Source organism: Melopsittacus undulatus, chromosome 8 (assembly GCF_012275295.1).
Source record: "Melopsittacus undulatus isolate bMelUnd1 chromosome 8, bMelUnd1.mat.Z, whole genome shotgun sequence".
Classification (NCBI taxonomy): domain Eukaryota; kingdom Metazoa; phylum Chordata; class Aves; order Psittaciformes; family Psittaculidae; genus Melopsittacus; species Melopsittacus undulatus.
The window spans coordinates 24,842,739-24,865,822 of NC_047534.1; the positions used below are offsets into that span (position 1 = coordinate 24,842,739).

General features: G+C 35.5%; 1 protein-coding gene across 2 annotated transcripts in view; it reads right to left on the minus strand.

Annotated features, from left to right (window-relative positions):
- The window catches only part of LUZP2 (leucine zipper protein 2), a 179,311-nt gene that overhangs the window by 80,708 nt on the left and 75,519 nt on the right, over positions 1–23,084 (minus strand). For both annotated transcript variants that reach the window (XM_034065547.1, XM_034065546.1), the window contains exons 2-5: positions 21,553–21,670; positions 20,068–20,138; positions 18,178–18,259; positions 10,786–10,848 (exon numbers count right to left, since the gene is read on the minus strand). In XM_034065547.1, coding sequence (XP_033921438.1) covers positions 10,786–10,848; positions 18,178–18,259; positions 20,068–20,138; positions 21,553–21,670 — 334 coding nt within the window. The remainder of the gene's footprint in view (positions 1–10,785; positions 10,849–18,177; positions 18,260–20,067; positions 20,139–21,552; positions 21,671–23,084) is intronic.

Genomic DNA, 23,084 nt, shown 5'->3' on the forward strand with positions numbered 1-23,084 from the left:
AAGAACTTCCCAAATCCCTTTTTATGCCTCCCAGTGGTACAGCATCCAAAGCTGAAGCATACCTTGTAAACCTTTGCACTGCACGCCACATGGTCTTCTGCTAAAATGTGGGCCCTGGCATAAAAACTTCTTGCTTAAAGGTTCTTGCAGAATACCAGCTCTTCACTGTCAAAATTAAGGATGGCAGGCTGATATGATTTTAAGAAAAACTAAATCAGTAAAGTAATACTTGAGACAATTGCTAAGGCTAATTCAGAAAATGTGGATTTTCTAGCTCAGTGCTGAAGGACTTAAAATTAAATCTCAAATCATCTTCTTCAGCAAATGAGCAAAACTGCACTTAAATAAACTGAAAAATAACCTCACATAAGGACCAAAAATTCTGCCAGAAACAGAATAACTTGAGAATGACATGGGAAGATTTTAAGTTTTGATACAAGAAATAAGATCAGTAAATTGATACGAGCAAAAGTTTCCTGTGCATATCCAGAGAAACTGAGCCATCAGTTTTCTGTGGATCAACTTTAGGCATCTTGGTACTTTTAACCTATATTTTAGCATTACATTATATTCTTGCACACACATAAATACATACAGGAATCTATATATAAAGAGTGCCTTTGACTTAAAAGTACACACAAATACTTCCATACAAATATACGCACAAATACACATGCACGTGATCAGGAAGTGAACATCTGACACATATAGTACTAAATTTATAGTCTGAAATTTAATAATTATTTTACATTAAACAAAAGTAATCACAATACATAAAAGACAGCACAGCTTGTGGATGAACCATATGAATCTGACTTTTACATAATATTTCTTTTCAATCCATGCAGACCTTTCCTGAGTACATGCAGCTGTTTGATAAAATGCTATTTATATCCTTACTCACAAAAGAAAACTGAGATAAGACGACACCTTCCAGAATACTTTAAGGGGTACCTGCTTGATTAAACCCTTATAATTTCACTTAGAAACATTTCCACATCTATTAAACTCTGAGTGTTTTAACCTGTTTACAAGACAGAGATCATTTAAAAAGGCAGTAATTCATGTATTAATGTCATTGTTCTTTTAGCATTTTGGTTGTAAAAACCGTGAAATCAAGTTCTGGAGAACAGAAGATTCATTCCATGGGAAGGCTTTTATAGGTAAATTTGAGAAATGGGCCTGATTGGGACAGATATGGCAAAGCCACTTGGAAGCAATCTAATGAAAACAGTACTTCTGAGTTATAGCATAGCCATAAAACCAGCTTTCTTAAGATCAATACAGTACTTACACAACAACTAAATAAAATCAATGCAACTCACTCTAGGTATTATGTCAAAAATTAGGACAAGTCAATTGATCTACTTAATATTTCCTTCTCCAGAAACATCTGCAGCCCCAAATATTGTTGAACAGTGTTTAAAAGGAGAGAGGAAGAGAAGACAGATGCTTAAGATGTTACTGGCTAACAGAAAACTGGCAATTTTGGCCTGGAACAGCACAATTTCTACTAATGTAAGACTCAGTATGAAGTTGACTGGACACAGAGGGTGAGCGATTTCCTATCACGTAGTGAACTGCTGCAGTGATTTTGCAGGAAGAGGCCAGTCAAATTTGACTTTTTTGTTTGTGCTGCACTGCACAATAAAGGTTTTCACATTTTTAAGGCAAGTAGCTCCCTAGGAAGCCTGAGCTATTCCTTAGGAAAAGTGCTACATGACTACTTCAATTGAACAAATTTGAATATCCCTCCTAAAACTGCTGATCTTTTCTTTGCAGAAGGAAGATGCCTGCATCTGAGAATACTCCAGGTTTTCAACCTTAAATAGGTGCAAAGTATGTGAGAATCAGGTTTTTTTTTGCTGTCAAAAAGAAAGTTTCACATGCTTCTAGTTCTTTTATAACAACATGGAGAGGTCACAACTGATCAGCTTGAATAGACAGCTCAGGTCATAAGATGACTCACAACTTAGGAATTTCATGTGAGGCTCTTTTCTAGAATAATTTAACATGAATTTCAGCTAAGTATTTTTTATTGTTATCTTTTTATCCTCTTTGAATCTCTACACATAATTGGAATTATCATTACAAATATTGTATTTAGTTGATCACATTACAGCTAGGGGATAATGAGTCTCAAGAGAGGACTATAATCTTTACTAAGACACAGGCTATCAACCTGCAGTTGAAAACTGCTTCACTATATAAAGTTGACATACTCCAGCTACACCTCTTGATTAAAACTAAAAAGTACAAGACAGTAATAGTAAATTTGAACCTCTGTATGGCAGAAAATATTAAAAAAATAATCACTTTCTGCTCCCAGTGAACTTAGCAAATAAACATCTGCATTCAACACCATGATCCTAAAGAAAACACAAACACCCCAAGCCCTGGAACTTAATGGAAGTTTTGTATGATGCACTGTAATATGACCAATCTGGGGCTTGCTAGTCTTTTTTCTCTACATTCTTATTGACTATCATGGAAATCTAGTTATAACTAGCCGTGTCCCTGCCAACTAATGTAGTAGTTTGAGCTTCACAGTTGCTGGAGATATCTCAGCCTAGAACAGGAGCAGTCCAGGTGCAGCACAACTTTATCAAGCAACTTCTTCATTTAATAAGCAAAGTTTATTTTATGTCTCATAATTTTATACACTGCTGTGGCTATATGTTAAGCACATAAGGTGTTTTCAGAAGCAAAGAATACTCTGACACTGAATCTGGATGACACAGAGCTTCTCAGGAGCAGTCTCTCTTTTTTGATCTTAAGAGACAAACACCAGTAATTGAACAGCATTATTTGTAATGATGAAATCAACAGCTCACCTTCTATGTCTTTATCAACCATGGAAACACGATTGTCAAGCACTCTTTTACTATTTCATCTAAGGATAAAAATCAATAGTGGCAACACCTTGAAGTTAGTGATTTACATTCTCTTCTTTTTTTTTTCTTTTTCCTTTTTAACCCCATCTATCACTGTTACTTCCTTTTTAGCGATCTTTCCACTATGGGGTTTTAACATCTTGGAACTACAAGCAAATTCTTCCACTTTTCTGCACAACATTGAATAAATAAGTTCAGCGCTTTTGCTGTTTAGCAAAACTTATGCTAGCTTCAGGGAATGTTTTCCATTAATTATAAAATTTTATCTATGCTTCAAGTTCTTTGAGGCCTGGCTCTGATCATGTCACCTTGCTCCTGAGATCTGTCATGCTGGAAAACAGTGATTTGGATAACAAAGAGATTCACAGAACTCTCTGTACAAGTTCAAAGATCAAAGATTTTTAAATAGATGCAAAGTATGTGAGAATTAGGTTTCATGCTGCCCCTGTTACCTGGTATGAAGTTGCAACAGAGTTATGTGAAGGACAGAATACAGATCTAAACTTTACTATTCAAGATGATCTCTTACAGTCCATATTTTGTTGCTTTTTTGAAATAAGATGTGGTGAAGGAACTACTGGTTTTACTTACATAAAAATAAGATGCCTCCCTTTTTCCAAACACATAGACAATCTAATCTTTGAAATGCTCATAGAAGTTTACATTAGACACCACCACATTATGTTGCATCAATATCCAGGAGCACTAATTACCAGTAGCAAGTTCCTATGAAAGGAAATGAAGCCACAAAGTGGAAATTACTCTCTCTTTTCTTCACAGATGATATTTTATTACAAATGACAATTGAAAAAGACTAAGCTTCAGGGATAAAAAACCTATTACAGAGATTTGAGACTAGATGAGTAAGAAAAATAAAAAATTCAGACCTATCTTGAATTTTTTTACTTATTGAAGGACTTCAGAAACAAGAATTTAATAGTGCCCTGGGAAGCATGGGGAAACTGAGTCAAGACATCAGTATGACTTCAGCAAGATTACAAAGAACACTGCTATGGTTTTCAACACTGCAGTCAATTGAAATGATGACAGACAAAGAATACTGGGCAAAATGAAAGCAGACAATTTAGTCTAAGTTTTGACAGTTTAAGCTAAGTACATGATGAAAAGAGAGCCTTAATAGGTATGTATTTGATTCTTAATCTTCACATATATTAAGGATACATTTAACCTAAATATTCTTATTTGAACATCTTCTTCACTTTCTAGTAACTCATGACTGTGAATCTTTAAACCCTGGATCAGGATGCAAAAAAATGAATGAATAGTCCAAAATTTGGCAGTCCTCTGGAGACAGAGATCCAGGCACATGATAGCTATTATATTCCATTAATTGTTGCTCTGATTCCAATTATCACCCAACTGAGAAAATATGTCCTAAGCTCTTAGATCTTAACAAGGTCAGGAAAACAAAACTTTAAAAACCAAAAGCTCATTTTAACACTCCCTGCAGTTGCTACTGTATCACTATATCTGACTGACAATCTTGATGCAGAAGGATTTGGTGTCTCTATGATCTCATATACTGTCCCCTAAGAGCCATTTCCAAGTGATTAAACTGCTTTTCACAGAATCATAGAATGGTTTGGGCTGGAAGAGACCTTAAAGCTCAGCCAGTTGCAACCCCCTGACACAGGCAGGGCCACCTTCCACTAGACCATGTCCAACCTGGCTGTCGTGGTTTAAACCCAACCACAGAGCTCATTGACTCACTCCCCCCCTTTCTCAAAAACTGAACCCAGGACACCGGTCTTGAACACTGGCAGGGGTGGAGCAGGCACAGTTTCTCAGGCCAAACAATGCCAGAATGATGTCTGAAGCTGCTCCTGCATTCTTTCTGTTCTTTCACCTTTTCCTGGGCAATGCCGCCACCTCTGACACTTGTGGATGTTTTCTAATTGTAGAACCAATGCACCACCCAAAGAGGGAACAGGACTACACTCAATTTTCTTCTCAGGGGGGACGGGATATTATACTTAGCTATAAAAAGTCAGTTTCATCTTCAGAACAGGGAGACTGAAGGACTACAATGTCCTCCTTTACAGAACAGTATCTGTATATAGTCTCAAAGACTTAAAATTTTATTTCTGCTTCATTACGGGTAGTTTCCTCATGTTTCATTTTTCCCCACCATAATTCAATGCAATTCAATTGAAATCATCCTGCAGGGCATGAAATTCCCAATAGATCAGGTGAGACTTTAAATTGCTGTGACTTTACCTTTTATTAGTGCAGCTAAGTATAGAGAGTTTGGAGAAAATTCTATTTTTGGACAATTTACTCAACACAAGCTGTAACCACAATTTATACATGAATAGAGCAAACCCATTGTTTACAAGGTAGTTATTTAAAACTGTGCTTCTTAGCAAAAAGAACACAGATTATAAAGAGCTACAGTCAAATTCATTTCCCGTTCCTGGTTTACTTTGTATTGCCTGTACTACTATACATCTTTTATGCAATTCACGTTTTTCAAAGTTCTGCCACAGCCTGAACAGGAACGAAATATATTGTTTGATATAAACCACAGGATTAACTTTAAAAGTACATGGGATTGTTGTAAATCTATAAGTATATTAACATACCTTAATGTAAGTATACACAAGAGATACTATAAAATGCTTTGCCCCAAAATAATATAGCAAGCTAGACAGTCATTTCTTATCTTATGAAATGTGATTAAATGGTACAAGTAAGAGCAAGATATTTTTTTTATACACACACACACACTGAGTCAAATGTAACAAAGTTGAATAAACATTTCACTACCTTTCAGTAGAGAATATACACCATTAACTAATTTTTAGGGAAAGTTCATGCCTCAGCTCATGGAAACTGCATAGAAGTGTACATCAGCTAGGACATTTACCTTCAACTGAAGATGGCTTTTAGAGGTGTACCAGTAGGAAATGAATGGCAAACTACCCCATGCACAACACATCAATGCAGAGAAGACATTCCTTTACGAGATCAATGCATCAGATATATGCATATTCAGAGTTGCACCCAAATCAAACAGTTCTGAATGCCAAATAGCAAATGGAAAGACCCATAATTTTTCTGATCTAAACAAAGGTTACCATCACATCCTACTATTAGAGCAGTTTTGGCATCATTTGCCACAATTATATACGACTGACAGAAGTGAGCTTCTCAATCTGTAACAGACCATCCCCCAAAAGTGAAAACTTTGGGAAATATTTTATACATATTCTATTTCACTTTACATCTTGGACAAGTTTCTTAGTTCCACCATTGCTTCTGAATTTGCAAACCTCTTGACTCTTGTCAAAAATAGGAGTTTCTTAAAATAACAGCTTATCTGTTTACATGTCATCCTTTATTAGACTACATTAACACAGCCCACGTGATGGTACAGCTGGAAGTCTAACAGATTTTTTCCTGCTACTGCAGGAAGCACTTGGAGACCCCTAATAGACAGGATTTTTAGACACATAATCCCTATGCACTCTATCTATCTGGCACGTTTTTCCTTCCACACAAATGACTATGCTTGTTGTTAACTGTTTTTCCCAAAGCATTGAATAGACTGAAAAATTGCCTTTCTGTATAATGTCTCTCCTCATACACTGCACCACAGCTGCAGCATTCAGTTGTAAGGCTGCTGTTTTCTATTCCTATCCTTGAATTGCAAAGTTGAATGGCAGTAGGGCACACACTAAAAGAACAGAAATAAATAGGGAATTATTTTTCCAGCCATGGAAGAGCTGAGATTGAAAAATTCATCATTTGCCAATACAAACTGAGGATGAATGCACTATTTGAAAGGACAAAAGTAGCTATGAAAGGAAATCCATTTTCATTATTGGTCTCTATCTACCTACATGCAGATGGCACTTCTAAAAATATGCATATAAAATGCTATTATTTAAATATATAGCATACCCAGTCTTTAACCAAAGACTTTTTAAAAAAAGCATACTGTATATTCAGTGATTGGAAGCAAGACCTAGATAACATGTTTCCTTGAAATCATACCATTTAAATCCATCTAAATCTTTGTCAAAATATGAAGTCCCCACTGAAACTCTCAAAAACAATTACCGAAATTTGAGCAAACTGGTATTAATGGGTTTACATTTAGGGAACTGTCAAACATAGTACAGAAGTTTAAATAGAAAGCTGTAAGGTAGCTATTGGTTCCATTTCCACATGGCAGCTGATGTGCAGTACTAAGCAATGCTCTCAGATCAAATTTCTCTTAACTCAAGTTTAGCTGGCTGAGCCAAGAACAGAATGCTGGAGCTCCTGATTTCCAGAGCATGCTATGACCATACTGCTGCTTCAATCACAAGTACTATTCTGTGTTTTCTCTTCAAATAAGTGCAGAATAAAAAGTGCCCCCAGTTTTCTCCTTCAGCTCTTGGAATATCTTACAAGTTGATAACATTAAAATATGGAAATATTTGAGATAATTTGGTTAACTGGAAATAAAAAACTGATCACTTATGCAGACTTTTCTACTATTTATCACATGAATGTGTTTGGATAGAGTAAGAATAAAAGAATGGCAAAAGCATCACCTGAATGCAAGTGCTGTTGAGCACTTGCATCAAAGTTTTTCCTGCTTTTTATATATATATATATGTTTAGCTACATATCATTGCTGCTTTTACATACACAGGTGTGAAAACCCTTGTCTCTTGGGGAGGTGGGTGGCATTTGGTGAGCACAGGGGAAAGTGGCCTTTATCATTTCCCATGCAATTTTGAAAACCTGGAAGACCAAATATCTATTGCACTTTTTCTACACCTCATTTCCTCTTTGCTGCATATGGTATTAAGTCTCTTTTCCTTAGTTATGTCTTTGTTATTATACTCCTTCTGGAACATTTAATCCTTTCATTCCTACATCAAGTTTGATACATCTGTAGAAAGTACTGGAAGAGTCTGTGGCTCCATTTAGTGCATCTACACATTAATTCACTATTTCCCTAGAGAAGAATGTGGCCTTTTTCTTCTCCTCAGTAGAACTCACCACCACTACCTTTTTAATTTTATAACCTAAAAGAGGTGAGTAATACAAATCAGACAGATCTTTTTTAATAATTCCAAGACCATTTTAATAACAATTAAGTCCTATGCAATTGGGATATATGGAGGAGGGAGAAGATTAGCTAGACTAGAACACACAGCACTGCAGGTCTCAGGAAACTGGAAATGTATTTGCTTGCTGTGTTCTACTTGAACCTACACCAATACTTCTAGTCAAATCACTGCTCTAAGGTTAATTATATTTTTTCTATAAGCTATTTCTATTTTTGCATTTTGAGAAGTCTCAATTGCAGGTGTCCCAAATAACATTTACACAGGACTCTAGAAACTATTCACTCGGAGACTCACAAAACCCCTATCTATCGTCTCTGTTGTTTTGTAGTCAAAGTAGTTCCCTAAAAACTCAGGAAAAATCACCACCAAATGTGGCAGGATAGTAGCAACACATATCAAAAGTACTCCTTAAATATTTATGATCTTATAAATTTCAGTGTTGTGGTTTAAACCTAGGAGGTAATTCAGAATCCAGAGGGATGGAGAGGAGAACTGAAAGAATGCAACTCCCACAGGATGAGATAAGAACACTCCAGTAACTAAGGTATAACAGAAACCACTACTGCTACCACCAATAATAATAATAATAATAATAATAATAATAATAATAATAATGATAATGATAAAGGAAATAACAAGGGAAGATACAATTGCTCATCACCCATCATCCAATACCTAACCTGACCTGAGCAGCAGTCTGGGCCTTCTGGGTAACTCCCCCAGTTTATACACTGAGCATGATGTGTTGTGCTATGGAATACCCCTTTGGCTAGTTTGGGTCAGGTGTCCTGTCTCTACTTCCTCCCAGCTTCCTGTGCCCCTTCTCACATGGAGAGCATGAGAGACTGAAAAGTCCTTGATTGGAGTAAAAACTACTTAGCAACAACTAAAACCACTGGTTATTATGGTTATTATTATGCTGGTGTTATCAGCACTGTTATCAGTTGAAAACAGCATTGCATCGGCTACTAAGAAGAAGAAAAATGACTGCTACAGCTGAACCCAGGCCAGTCACTCACTCACTCTACAGTTTTACTTTTACAAGCAAAACTTTATACAGTTTATATTAAAAAGCTTATACTTTCTTTATTATATACTTCTATATATTCAAGCTTTTCCTCTGTGTGTTTATCTATTCTCTAAGGATTCACAAAGTTATCAAAGAAAAATCATAATCTTTCACATTCTTCATTTAGCAGAGAGACCCCAACCAGACTGAAGCTCCATTTAGCACCAGACATTTGCAACATAATTGAAAGACAGTACATGACTACACAGTAAATTACTACACAGTAAATTACTGCAGCCAGCCCTGCAATCCTCTAAGAAAAGACATTATTCTGTCTTTTTCTCAAGTATTTTCATGGGTTCACAACTGCTAAAAAAGTGCAGTCACATGTACTACTGCGGTAGGACAGCATGCAGGCACTCTATTTCATGGAAGAGTCCTACGTATAAATAAAGCAAACAGTAACAAACTCTGAAAGGAACAGTCAAACAATCAAAAACATACAAACTGCCTAGAAGCTGTAAAAAAATTGCTGTATTAGAAGCATGTAAATCCTTGAATGACTCAATAAAGCTAAGGTGGCTACACAAGGAATTTAGAAAAAAATCAGAATTTAGAAAAAACTTGCTTAAGGGAGGAGAACAGGTAAATATATATATATAAAAGTTAAACATAGAGAGCAAAGTAAGAGAGAATTTGACAGTGTAAGAAGTTATGGAAGTATCTGGTATCAAAAAAGATCTTACAGAAATTAATAGACAACAGGTTCATAAGGATATACTACAGAGACAAGTCTTTTCTAGCATCCCAAACCCAGTGATTCCAGATGTTGAGCATTTATGTTCTTGTAATTCAAAAGACAGGAGGAGTCACACCAGAGTACCATCTACAAGAACATGGTGACTCCTCAGGTTTGCCACAGGCCTGAATTTGTGATGCACCTTTGTGTGCAGTAAGCAATATGACTTTTTGTTTTATGGCTGGTCAACAGGATTCTAATGATATGATTTATTAAAATTAACAGACTTAAGTGCAAAGCAAGCAACACAGTTGTGACTGTAGGTGAAGAAAACTGCAAACTCAGCTTAAATAATGTGAGCAATTAAAATTACCCATATTTCCTTCGCAACTTGAAAAGAGATCTCCACTTCTTTCAGATTAACCTTATATATATATATTGTCATAGGCCAAAGACGTCAGAGAACACTGTTTAAACAAGTGCTTTAGGGACATCGAGTTTTCATACACATCGAACTCAAAACAGTTTAAATGAGTAAACTGTAAGAACTGAAGAGATAGAGACAAGAAGCCTGACTGGTAAGAGAACAAGAAGTCACCTGAATATTTTCAAGTACAGTTCTTTGCAAAACAAATCAATGGAACAGGAAACTATATCCTGATACAGACAATTTGTTTGGGGAGAAAAAAATTATAAAAAAAATGTTAGGCTGCTCAGAGGTTTTAAGTTTCTACTCCAAGATCAAATTTCAAAATAAGTTCAGCTTAATACTAATATGAATTAAAGAAAATACAGTTTATGTTTTATTTGGGATTTCAGGATGTACCTGGGATTAATATTCATGACATAGAAAGTTTAGGAAAACATCTTAGGAATGTGTGGCAGGGTAAATTTTATTAGGCATCTCCATTTTTTTATTGTTTTGTTTTTTTTCTTTACAGTATTTCACTGAAGCTTTACCTTTCTATTAAACAACGTGTTTTAAACATGAAAACAAACTGTAATATCTTTCAGTGTAAACTCTGACTGAAGATGGGACTCCTCAATTCCTCTTACCTCGTTTTGGAGGTCACGGATCATTTTGCTTTTTCTTTCCATTTCAGTCTTCAAAAAGTTGATCTACAAGTTTAAGGAAATTCTGAGTGTGAGTTGTTGAAATGTACCTAAACATCAGTTTAACCATTCATAGTTTTTTTACTCCATTCACAGCTTTGAAGACAGAACAACAACAAAACCACAACCAATGCCAAACTTCTGCTTATATACCACATTGGTATAGGCCACAGTTAGGTATCTGCTACAAATATGTAGCATTATTTACTAGAAAACTTATAGTCAAGAGAAGAAAATCAGTGTACATAAGCAGGCTTACTTTTGCACCAGTAGATATAGCGGTTATTTTTCTGCAATGATCTTCAGAGAACTAAAGATTTTTACAATGATAGTAACTTATTTTACAAACTAAATTCTGGTTTTACCCTCTAAGAACACAAAATCTATCAAAGCAGGTTTCTAATGCATTTTTTTTTTTTGAAAGCTGTAGTACTGGTCCTTATGAGATTAACAATGCCTTAATTCTGATCAGACTCAGATGTGGAATAAATTGTATTATATGTGAAAGCTTTCAAATCGGGTCTTTAGTTCCCATGTAGTTCAATGACTTGCCATGGAAAGTAAAAATTCCAATCTTAAGATTGAATTTAATCAAACACAGTTTAAAAGATTATGCTTACAAATCAGACTAAGTTTCTTTCAGAATTGATATTTCCTCCTGGATTATAGAATTTATCAGGAGAAAGGGGGGTGTAATTATAATAACTAAGATTAAAATACGGCATTCATTTCACTTTGAAGGGGGATGCTGTTGAATGCCTTAATTAGCAAAACATTCATCCCTATGTACCCAATGTCACTTTCTCTTCCTCACTGATACAAAAGGATCTGCATTCACAGGAAATTACAGTTGCTCTCACATTGCAGCAGACTTGTTAAAAATCCAAAACCTCTGTAAGAAAAGATTTAGAGCACAGAGACACTGACCTAAAGATTAATGCTTTGGTTGTCATGCAGATGACAAATGAAACCGAATTTGCATGGTATGACAGCTGTTCTTAGAATCATGCCCACACTCAAGTAGACAAATGTCAGCAATTTAAAAACCATCACCAAACATGACATCACTCTCATCTGTACCAAAAGTGAACTCAGAGAGCATTATCATCACTTAAGAGAGGAAAGTAGGTGGGGGTCCATGAGACTAGTGCCACCTAACATGCATAAATGGAACTTCCTTTTCAAAGTCTTGCAAAAGTCAAAGTAGTTTGGTTGTTGAAATCCTAACTGGACATTCAGCAACCACTGAGGGTGATGTTTTAACAGAACATTAATATATTCAGGACTTGCCTAGCAATCACATCCACAAGTACTGACATTTAGTCTGTGTATACTGTATAATAAATATGAAACTTTTGCAGAACAAAAAATAAAGGTCACAATCAACAGGGAGAAACATAAATAACTGTTCACATGGTGGGGTTTGATTTTTCAGCTGTTCAAAGGATTTTCCAGCTACCATTAAACATTGACAAAATAATATACTGACCTCTGTTAAAGAGTGTTCTCTTTCTTAGTCACCACTCTTAAAAGACTACTAATATTCCTTGAAAGCACTTCACTTCTAAAGCTTAATATATATTAAATGATTAGACATATCCTACCAAAATTATTATTTGTGTGCACAGGTTGTAAGTATCAGCTTGGATTTTGTTGGAAAGAGATATTTAAGACATTACAAGGCTGTTAATTTAACCAGCAATCTACATTAGTTAAACCAGCAATATTTATTAATTACTGTTAACGTTCACATACATCTGGTATCACTGATATCGACATCTTAAATCATGCAGAATTACTGTTTCATAATACAAAAAAATACACCCCTTTTAAAAATAGTAACATTAATTATGAAGTACTTAATTTTTACTTTCATATTACAACAGCTTTTTTAAAGCTTCTAGTAAATTTCTATCAAATGAAGGACCACTTAGTCATAAAGACTACTTACAGAGAACCACATAGGAGAGATTTATATGGCTTGGCTACTGGAGCTAATACAGAGATAACCCTACTATTAAGTGCATCTATGTCTATAATTTCCCACTTTAAGGAAGATCAGTCTGTATCAGACCATTTGCATGATGCTTTTAGGTAGGCCTAAGGACAAGGCATAATACAATTTTCCAGAAGAAATGTAAAACTTCTACCTTCAGTCACCAAATCCCGACAGCATCATAAACAAGAATGGACATTTATACCCAGCTCCAAACTAAAAGGCACAGAAACTGAAAAACTGAAGCTGAGAAACTTTCTACACCTCTTCTTCCTGCCCACCCACTCTTCCCTATTGACATTCACCTCTCTCCACATGTTGGCTGCCTTTAATTTCTATCTAGTTGTAATTATGGAAATAAGTAATGAAAATCTGTTGTTCTAAGGCTGAACTTTGCAATATTAAGCAAGGACACTGCTTCTGTCTGCTGGAGCAGAGCTTTGTGTGTTTCAGAGCTCATTACGTTTATTAAAGGTAACAGCTTCCATCCAGTGGCCTTTACTCACAGCAGTCTGTGACCTTGAAATGTTCAAATTAAATTTCCCCCCATCGAAATACAGAATACTTTAGCAGATGGCAGGGATGTAATTCTAAGAGTCAGACAATAGTAAGTTATTCACTACAGATGAAGGATGGCGGAATACCAATATAGCGTCATTACCACAGTCAAAGCTCAGCTGCATGCGTATTTCCTTACCTCCAGACTTCTATCTTGCTCAGGACTAAGACACAAGCAATTAATACAGGATTGGAATACATTTATAAACATCTATTTTGGCCATATCTGAAAACCCTACTATACTCCATATTAATCTTCATGGTCTCATTTTCAAGTTACAACATAAGAATTGACTCTAAAAGCCAGAGTGAACTCCTTAGGCTATTACCTAAATCATAGGAAATACTATTTCCTTGGGCAATAAGTGTTCTACGAAGCGTTAAATACTTTTAAAAGTAAGGCTAAATGTATTGCTACCTATTAGGTATTCTTAAATGTAATTAATCAAATGTGAATTATATTGTGATTAAACACAATTTTGTCAAAGAGACAAGTGATTGAACATCTGATTTTTTTTATAAAAAATACTGCTCACATGAGCTTGTGACGGTTCATAAGATTCTTGTTTGGTAGTGGATATGTCCAAATTAAATTCCCCATATTCTGTTAGTCTTCTAAGAAAAACCGTATTAATTTCAAGATAACTAGATTGCTTATTGCTTATTTTTGTCTTACATAACACGTTACTCAGTTCTCATTTTTCATAGTGAAAACAGAGCAACTGGGAAAATGGAATTTACACACACATTTTCTACTTTATTTTGACAGACGGTACTATAATTTCATTCCATCACCATGTCTTTTTAAAAACATAAATATGATATAAAGTACCAACAGTAACAGAATGTAAATACAGACTAAACTTATTCTACTTAGCCAAACTATTTCTGAGTAATTCCCTATTTCATTCTTTATTTTCTCTCTCATCTGGTGCTATCCAGCTCTTTTTATGAACTTTAACTGCAGATAGCAGGAAACAACTTTACAAACCTAGGGGTCTCTTACTAAAAAACCCCAACTATTAGATACAAGCAGTCAGCATGAAACACAGTCAAGTGAAGAATCCTTCACCAAAAATCTCTAAGAGCCTGTTAACCTAATGCAGAGATACAGAATCACTCGTTAATTCTATTTATTCAAACCTACTTGGGACAAAAAAAACACTTCCAAGTTCCATGTGTCATTTGCCATCTGCCTTTTTGAAAAGAAAAGTGAAAATTAGTCCATGGTCCCTAATCCTGTTTCTGGAAGCAGCGGTTCCACTTCACATTTAGAGATACAGCCTGACAATATTAATACTTTTTTTCACCACACAACAATATATTATAAATTGCTTGGGCATTTGATATTAAATACATAACAAAAAGCTGTCAACCTTCATCAACTGTTAAAGAGGACAGCAGGCTATTTGGAATGATGTCTTACATGTTCTATATGCATATTGTATAACTAACCAAATTTGGTGCTTCTGGTTAACAAGCTTTATCTATTTAAGAAATGCTTTTTGATATACAAATAATCCCTAGTTTTAGTCTGAGATGGCCTGTAGAGAAGCTCCCTCACAACCCAAGACTTTCTGGAAGATGCTGAACTTTGCAACACAGGATTACTCTAACATTTAAGCCACTCTTACCATAACTAGCATTCCTCTGCATACTGTATTATCCCAAATAGAGCAGCTGAGGTCTGCCATGTTATAGGCAGGTGTCCCTGCCCATGGCAGGGGGGTTGGAACTAGATGATTTTAAAGTCCTTTCCAACCCTAACTATTCTATGATTCTATTATTCTATTTTCTAGAAAAGACCAGTTCCAAGACAGACTGCTGCTCTTGCTCTTCATATGTTAGTACTACTGAAGCGAAGACCGAAGAACCCATGAAAGGGAGTACTCACTCCTGCTAAGAGCCGCAGGTCAGTCCTCAGAGTGATTAGTACTGTAAAGGCCAGGAATTTCTTTACATCTCATTTTCTCAAGCCTGAGTTCCTGCTTCTACTCTCGGAAGGTTGCTACTATCCTGGCAACAGCTCCACTGGCTGCTCTCTGAGACTGTACCCACCAACAAACACTCCAGCAGATCCTCTGAACAGCAACTGCTCAGCTGCTAACCCTTCTTGACTTCTCTAGTCTAAAAGGGGGGGGAGGCAAAAAGGATAAGGATACATGATAACATTGATAACATAATTTCTGATTAATCATTAATACAATAGTGAAGAGTCTTGCCAAACACTGCACAAGAGGTGGATGCAAAGTGTAATGTATTGGTGTATCTATCTCCTTTCTTCTTTTAGTTTGGTCAGAGTCCTTGAATACTTTTCAGGTTATTTTTCCACGTAATTTGACTTTTGTAAATTCTTACTTACACTTTGGGATGTACCTAATAAAGAACACCTTCAGGCAAGTATTCCCTGTTGAATATATACACCTAGTTAGCATACAGTGTGCACTGTACTATGCCTCCTTGGCAAGTGCAGCACAGTATGTATTTCCAACTCCCTCCTCCAGTGTTTTATTCATTTGGCTTTGAGAAATGTAATTCTATTCTTATTTACTCTGACTGAAATCATGATTTACTTCACCAAATCCTGTAGAATAAAATGTGCTTAAATTGGATTAGAAACAACACTCACAATATATTGAATTAGAATTAAATTCAAGCTCCCATTCTCTGGCTAGGCCTGCCTCAAAGGTACCTAAGGCCTTCTTTCATAGCACGTGTATTACTTTCAGAAAAACAGGAAACACATGGAGAAACCACATGTAAAGTAGTCCTGTGTGACAGGAACAATATTAATTTCCAGTTCTACTGCAGCTTTCATCTGAGGATTCTGAAGCACTTTTTGAATATTCAGTCTTAATGCACTGGTAAGCTTCATTATGTACACTGTACCCTGAGGCATAAAGAAATAAATGTCACAAACCATGGACACAGTGCTGCCTTCCTTAAAATCAGTGGCAAATTTCATATTCTGTTATGGACAAGTCTTAGAATACAAGAGTTCAGGTTTATAACCATTCCACACCAAATTCTATTATAAACTCAGATGGGTTTTTCCTGGTTTCTACATTAGGTAAATTTTTCCTTACAGTTAACAGTAGATTTTTTTGTGTTTTCCCCAGCACTAGGGTGCAAACTGAATTTACACAAGTTACTGCTGCTCAAGTTTCAAAAAAACTAATATCACAAAGGACAGAGCCAATAATCCTTTCACTACATCTGAGATTTATTTAACCCACAGTTGAATTAGTCTTGAATATCAAAATCTAATGCAGAGATTAAATAATGAAATATGTTTTCCGCATTTAATTTGTAGGATAGAATCCACTGTGTTGATGAAACTAGTGAGAATGTGACCATGTACCTGAAAAAAAGACAGCTTTCAACCAGCATGTTCTGAGTACCTGCCAGAGATAACTGGGTTCTCATTTTTCATTATTTCAGCACTATATATCTTGCCTCAGCATAAAACTTGTAAAACAGAAAGACCCCAAAATATGCTATCCTTTTCAAGTTCAATACATCATTCAGTTTACAACATTTCTTCCCTCAAGAAAGTTTTTGTTCTCTAGACAAAATTTCAAGGACCAAAACTCCCCTAAGTATATGCTGTTAGGGTGACAAGAATAGGTAAAGCAGTATCTTTACCCTTGAGACTTTTGAGCAACAATGGGGAAAAAAAGGGGTTTGCAAACACCACATTAACTGAAAGAAACCTGCAAAGGAATACGTCAGCTTAAAATCTGTATTTTCTATGTCAATCTGTTTCTAATTAGAAGGTAGCATGTAAAACAGACACACTCATATCTTGTTCACCAAGGGCATGAAGCCACATACAAATCACATTCATACTTAAGAAGCCATTTGTAAATATTTCCTAAATTTAGTAATTACCTTCAAAAGTTTCTCTTGGAGAAACCACTGTTTTATGAGCCTGGATGACACTAAAATCTTACTAAATAAACCAGTAATTATCTAATATGAAACTCAAACTATGTCTAGAAATCCTTCTAGCAGATTGTTTTCAAATCCAGAGTAAGAATCACATAAAACTTGAGGTTTGACAAGACCTCTGAAGATTATGTAGTCAACTTATGCACAGTAGCATTCATGCTATAGAAACACTACTAACCAAGACAGGAAAAATTTCCTTTTTCGTATCTTAGAATTAAACAGAAAGCATGATTCTACTTTTTGGTTGGGTTTGTGTGGGGTTTTTTCCTGCAATAGCAAAACATGGCTATTTATGCTCCACAAAATTACAGCACTATTCAAAAATCCAACCAATTGTACAATTTATCCAGAAACACAATTTCATTAAAGCATGAAATCTGAAAGACTTAATAGTTTCCTATAGTGATAATTAGATCTACTGTGGTCAAAATCAGACACGTTACTATTTTGTTGCTGAAAATCAGTAGTGATTCAAAAAAAAGTCAATGGGTGTATGGCAGTGTACACTGGTATAGATGAGAGAAAAGTGCCTATAAAGATAACCTCATCAGGGAAAGGACTTAGACCCAAGTCTCCAAGTCCGAATCTCCATCAGTATGTACATATACCTAAATTCCACCAAAATTAGTCAATGGGGATCTTGGCGCTTGTGAACATACAAACTTTCTTGAGCTCCTTTTCTTTCCGAAGCTTTGCGTACTAACACATACTTCAAATAAGTTTTTACATGCAAAGTTACTTGAACTAATGGCAAATTCAAGGCAAAATGGTTAAAAAAAAGACAGAAGAAACAAACAAAAATAATGAAGGAGGGACGGGGAATCACTCACGGTAGCCTGCTGCTTTTCTGCTTTCTCAGCTGCCTCATTAAGCTGCTTTTGAAAGGCCTCCTGGAGAGATTTCATTTCTTCCCTAGTTTGTTGAAAACACAGAACACAAACTTCATCTCAAGTGTCCATTAAGAAATAATTCTTCATTTTCAAAAATAGACACCTTTCATTATTCAAAGTAACAGACAGATGTACAGTGTCTATGTGCCTTCCTAATAACATCATAATGACCCATGATCCACAGTGCCAACAGAAGACAAAAATTATCTATGATGGAAATCGGCCATCTTTTGCATCTACTGAATTGCCTGCTGTGCAAACATCTGCCAGTGTATCATTTCTAGCAAAAAGGATTGGCATCAAATAAGTGAGGAAAGTAGGCTACTGAAAACACATTGAAATGGAACCATACTATTAAGAACTGGGTTTTACCTGCTTTAAAATAGTTAAGTAAATTATGCTTAGCAACACTAGTACAGAACAAATTTAATGGAAGTAGTGATAGAGCAGCATGAAACCCATGCATCACCAGTACAATAGACCTCTTTTATCATACAGATGCGATCATAACAAAGTGCTGATGGGGCACAGAGAGAATAACACTTGAGGCACCATAGTAAGTGAGCAAAGTTTTACTTGCAACTTAGTAAGTACTGAAGAATTCACACAAAAGGGATAAAAAAAACCCAAACTAATTTGAAGTCAGCAGAACTACATCTACAAGCTGAGATTCCAGCACTCTAAACTTCACTGTATCATCCATCACTGTAGAGAATAATCAGAGTAGTACTCACAGACCAAACACAGCTCACATTTGTTCAAACAAAGAAGATCATAAATTTAATATTGGGATATATCTTGAATTTTGGTTCAAGTACAATAGGTTTAAGCATAACATTAAGTTCACTATTCTTTACTTACTCCAGATAAAGTACAGCCTGAGGCCTACTGGCAAATAAACTGTGACCCATCCTTAACAAAATTCTATGAGGGAGGTTCCCTGGAACATTTTTAATACCACCTTCTTACACTGAACTTCCACACCTCTCTGGAAGTGAAATCCAGTAAGCCTGTGAAGAGCTGTCAAGCACCTGCAGTAGCTCCAAGGCGTTTTCTTGGGGTATATTTTAAAAGCCTTTTATTTTGTGAAGGAAGATGAGGGATGCTCAGCAGCATTTTTCACCCATCCGGAGTCTACCTCTGAGAACTGCTATGGTGCAATATACTCAATAGTTGAATTCCTTAGAAGCAAAAGTCAACATGTACTTTTAGGTGATCCTGGAGAGACTGTAAGGACTGTTTTAAGGCAGAGATTGGGAAGAGTATTTGTAGTTTGCAAAGCTTGCAGACTCAATTCTCCCATCTGCAAATAAGATCTATTTACTAAACAGTCCCTTAATACTTCTAATAGATTAATCTGTTTCATCAGAGCTGCACATCAATTAAACCACTACAAAAATACATTAATGTATGACGGATGGACAAGGGCAGCTATGATGCTGAGACATATACCTCCAACTTCCCCCAAGCCATATAAAATTGGGCATTAGCTGAAGTTTTGCTTTTATAATCAAATATATTTGTCTGGAATACTGGAAAGATCCTAGTGATTTCATGACTAACTCTTCACGGGAAATTCAAAATCCCTTTCTTCAGCAGATATCTCACTATAGCATTTTAATATCTTCTCCTAGCATTAGCCAAATATCAGCAAATACATAATCTGTTTAAATAACTTCCCAAAATAGCATTTCTTGCCTTCCCTTTAATGTTACAATCAGCAGACTATGGAATACAGCTTAAAATTAAAGTAAAACGAAAAATGGCATTTCCTAGTCTGATCGTTTTCAGTTGGAAATGGAAAGAGAAGGGTGGAGATAGGGGTCTTACCTTTGCTTTTGGCCCAGTTCCAGAAGTTTCTGCACATCATTTTTGGCTGATGCTTCATCATTTTTCAGTGACTGATAGAAAAGAAACAACTCTATTACCAAAGAGGTCTTTAATATTTTTCATCTGTGAAATAACCCATTTGGTCCTCTTTCATAAAATGCTCCCAGTGAATGACAGTTATTGCCACTTGTGAGAAACACAGGAATAGCCTGACTTTTCCTTTACTCTAACTCAAGTACAGCTAACTGTACACAGCTGTTTTTCAAATATTAAATGTGGGCAAATCAAATAAAAGAAGCAAATTTAGAAACAAATGACAAAGCATTAAAATTTTATGACAAAGACAAGTGTGTATATACAGAAGATAATAGTATAGTTCTTTGCCTGTATCTGGATCTCTCCAATGATCAGTCTAAAATAACTTACAGTAGCATTTTGCTAACTACTACCTTCAACTGTATTGCATAGTAAATCCAATTCTAAAATAACTTAGTTACAAGGAGCAGCACATTTATCTAAAAAGAAGAAAACACCTACAATAATAAAGAGTGGTAAAGCACTCAGAAAAAAAAGGCGGGGGAGAAATAAAAGATTTAAGAACTGACATTGATTAGAACCACAATCTGAAAAATAAGACAATATAACATAATTTAGCACAGTAATAATACACAGTACCAGTATTCTGTGAACAGCTACAAGAATCTACTCAATATTTTTCCCACCTAGCTTACATCAACATGAAGATAAAAGTGCAATTTCAGAAAACCTTTAAAATAGCATGGAAATACAGAGACCAATCTCAAGTGATAATGTGTCTGAATGTTTTCCTCAGACCAACAGACTATCTGCTCGTAAGTGCATGCTCGTAAGTGAACATCTGGTGACTTCAGGACCTCAAATCCAGAGCCAGGTTTTTAATCTACTTTTCACTCAAAGGACCTGATTTGACTCCAGAGATAGTATCAAACTATTGCCCTTTCAGCCTATCCATGATAACCAAAAGTTAAATGCAGAAGTGTCTCAGCTCTAGCTGCAGGCTCCAGAAGCACAATTTGTCTGCTAAACTTGTAAAGTAATGCCCTGCAGTATATCCAGTCAGTCCAGGCAGGTGGCATTTCAGGGAGGTAAAGTGAGCACCTAAACTAGCCTGAATGTATGTGACTCACCAGCAAAGATGCAACCTGCAACCACAAAAAATCCTTTATAGTGACTGCCAGGACAAACAGGTGGTAACTCCACTAAGATGGCTTATTTTTTACTTCCCTTCCTCTTTTGTTCTGCTATGCTCTATTTTCATAATATTTTTAAGAGGACAAACAGCCCCATTAATTAGGATTATGTTTATGTGAAGTACAAGAGCAGCAAAACCCCAATTATTCACATACTAAAACCAAAACCAAAACCACCAAATTTGTCTTAACAAATAGATACCAATACAAAAAAGTGAAGAAAAGTAATCCTACAGAAACAGAGACAGAACCTGACCTGGAGATTTACTTTAATTCCCTCAAGTTCTTTAGATGTCTTCGACAGTTGACGAAGGATATTGCTCCTTTCTTTAAAGACTTCTTTCAGCTGTCTTTCCAGTTCTTCATAGCCCTGTCTAACACAGAAAATAAAAGCATGAGATCTTCTCAAAACGTTCTTCAATGCATTTGAAAACAGACTTTGTTCATCCAAATTGAATTAATTCCAACTCACATTACAGATTCCAAATTGGAGCGTATACCCTTGTTCACCTATGTGAATGGTTCCTCCTAACATAGATGAATAGATGTTTTACATGTGTTTATGTGCTGCATCTGAGTTTGCAAATTATCAGCCTGAATCACTGCCAATGGTGTACTGTCCAGGATGAACACGAGACAGAAAGGACGTCTTTAAGAAAAGTGATGATACACAGCACAAAATTTTTCTTATTTGTAAAGATATCCCATGCAAGAAACCAAGAGACACTTGGGAAGTATGAAGGTTTGTGACACACAGTAATTTGAAGGAAGGATGACTCATATTAACTTTGTAATATTTATTACATTTGACAATTTCTCCTCACTTATTAAACCTCCTTGCAGTATAAACTAGAGCTGACAAATATGGCAAGAAGATTCAAATCTAATTATTAATTAATGGGTAAGTCAAAACAATCTATTCTTTTCAAAATGGCAATTTTTACATGGAATGCAGCTACACATTTTATATTTTTTATGACATCCACAATGAATTAAAAAATCTGTTCTTTCTCCAACTGAATTTTTATTTTTTTCCTCCTTGCTGTACCTCTGGCTTAAGAAGGGGGAAATAAGAACCTCAGCTATGCAACACATCAGTATTACTCTGTTATTAGAATCAAGACCTTGAAGCTAAACAGGAATCTTAGCACTTCTTTAATTAACTTTGAATACACACTTTAGCAAGGAAACACAGGAAAGCAAATGAAATGTTATCTAACATTAGTCCTTTTTTAATAATAGACAGGTCACAGAATATATTTACAAAGAAGAAAAATATTCTTTATTAAATCATACTTTGGATACCTAGAAGAGATGAAAGTGAATAAAACATCTCTTTCATCAACATAAGACTTTAAGCAAAGAATCTTGATATACTGGAATTTCAGCAATAATTATATTTGGCTTTGACAGAATGTTGTAAATTAAAATTAGTTCTTTGAGTTTGCATCGCTAATGAAACACAAAATATCTCAAATTTCTGCTTGCTGCTGCAAAATTCAGCCCAACTGTTAGGTCAAGTATTTTATTTCACAATAGAAGTTACCTTTTAAAGGAAAGATGAAATGGAAAACAGGAGAGACATCCCTCCCCTTCCCAAAAGTAAATTTTCCCAGTGTGGCTAAATAAAAACTACAGATTTTCTAATACGTTCCATAGCTGGTAGATAAAAAGCTCAGCTGTCAGTAAAATATTTTAGTCTCTTGGTAAGTATTGCCTTTTCTTTCAATATGTGGATGAACTTTATTTCAAGAAACCATGGCTTCAGACTATTTCAATTATGTTTGT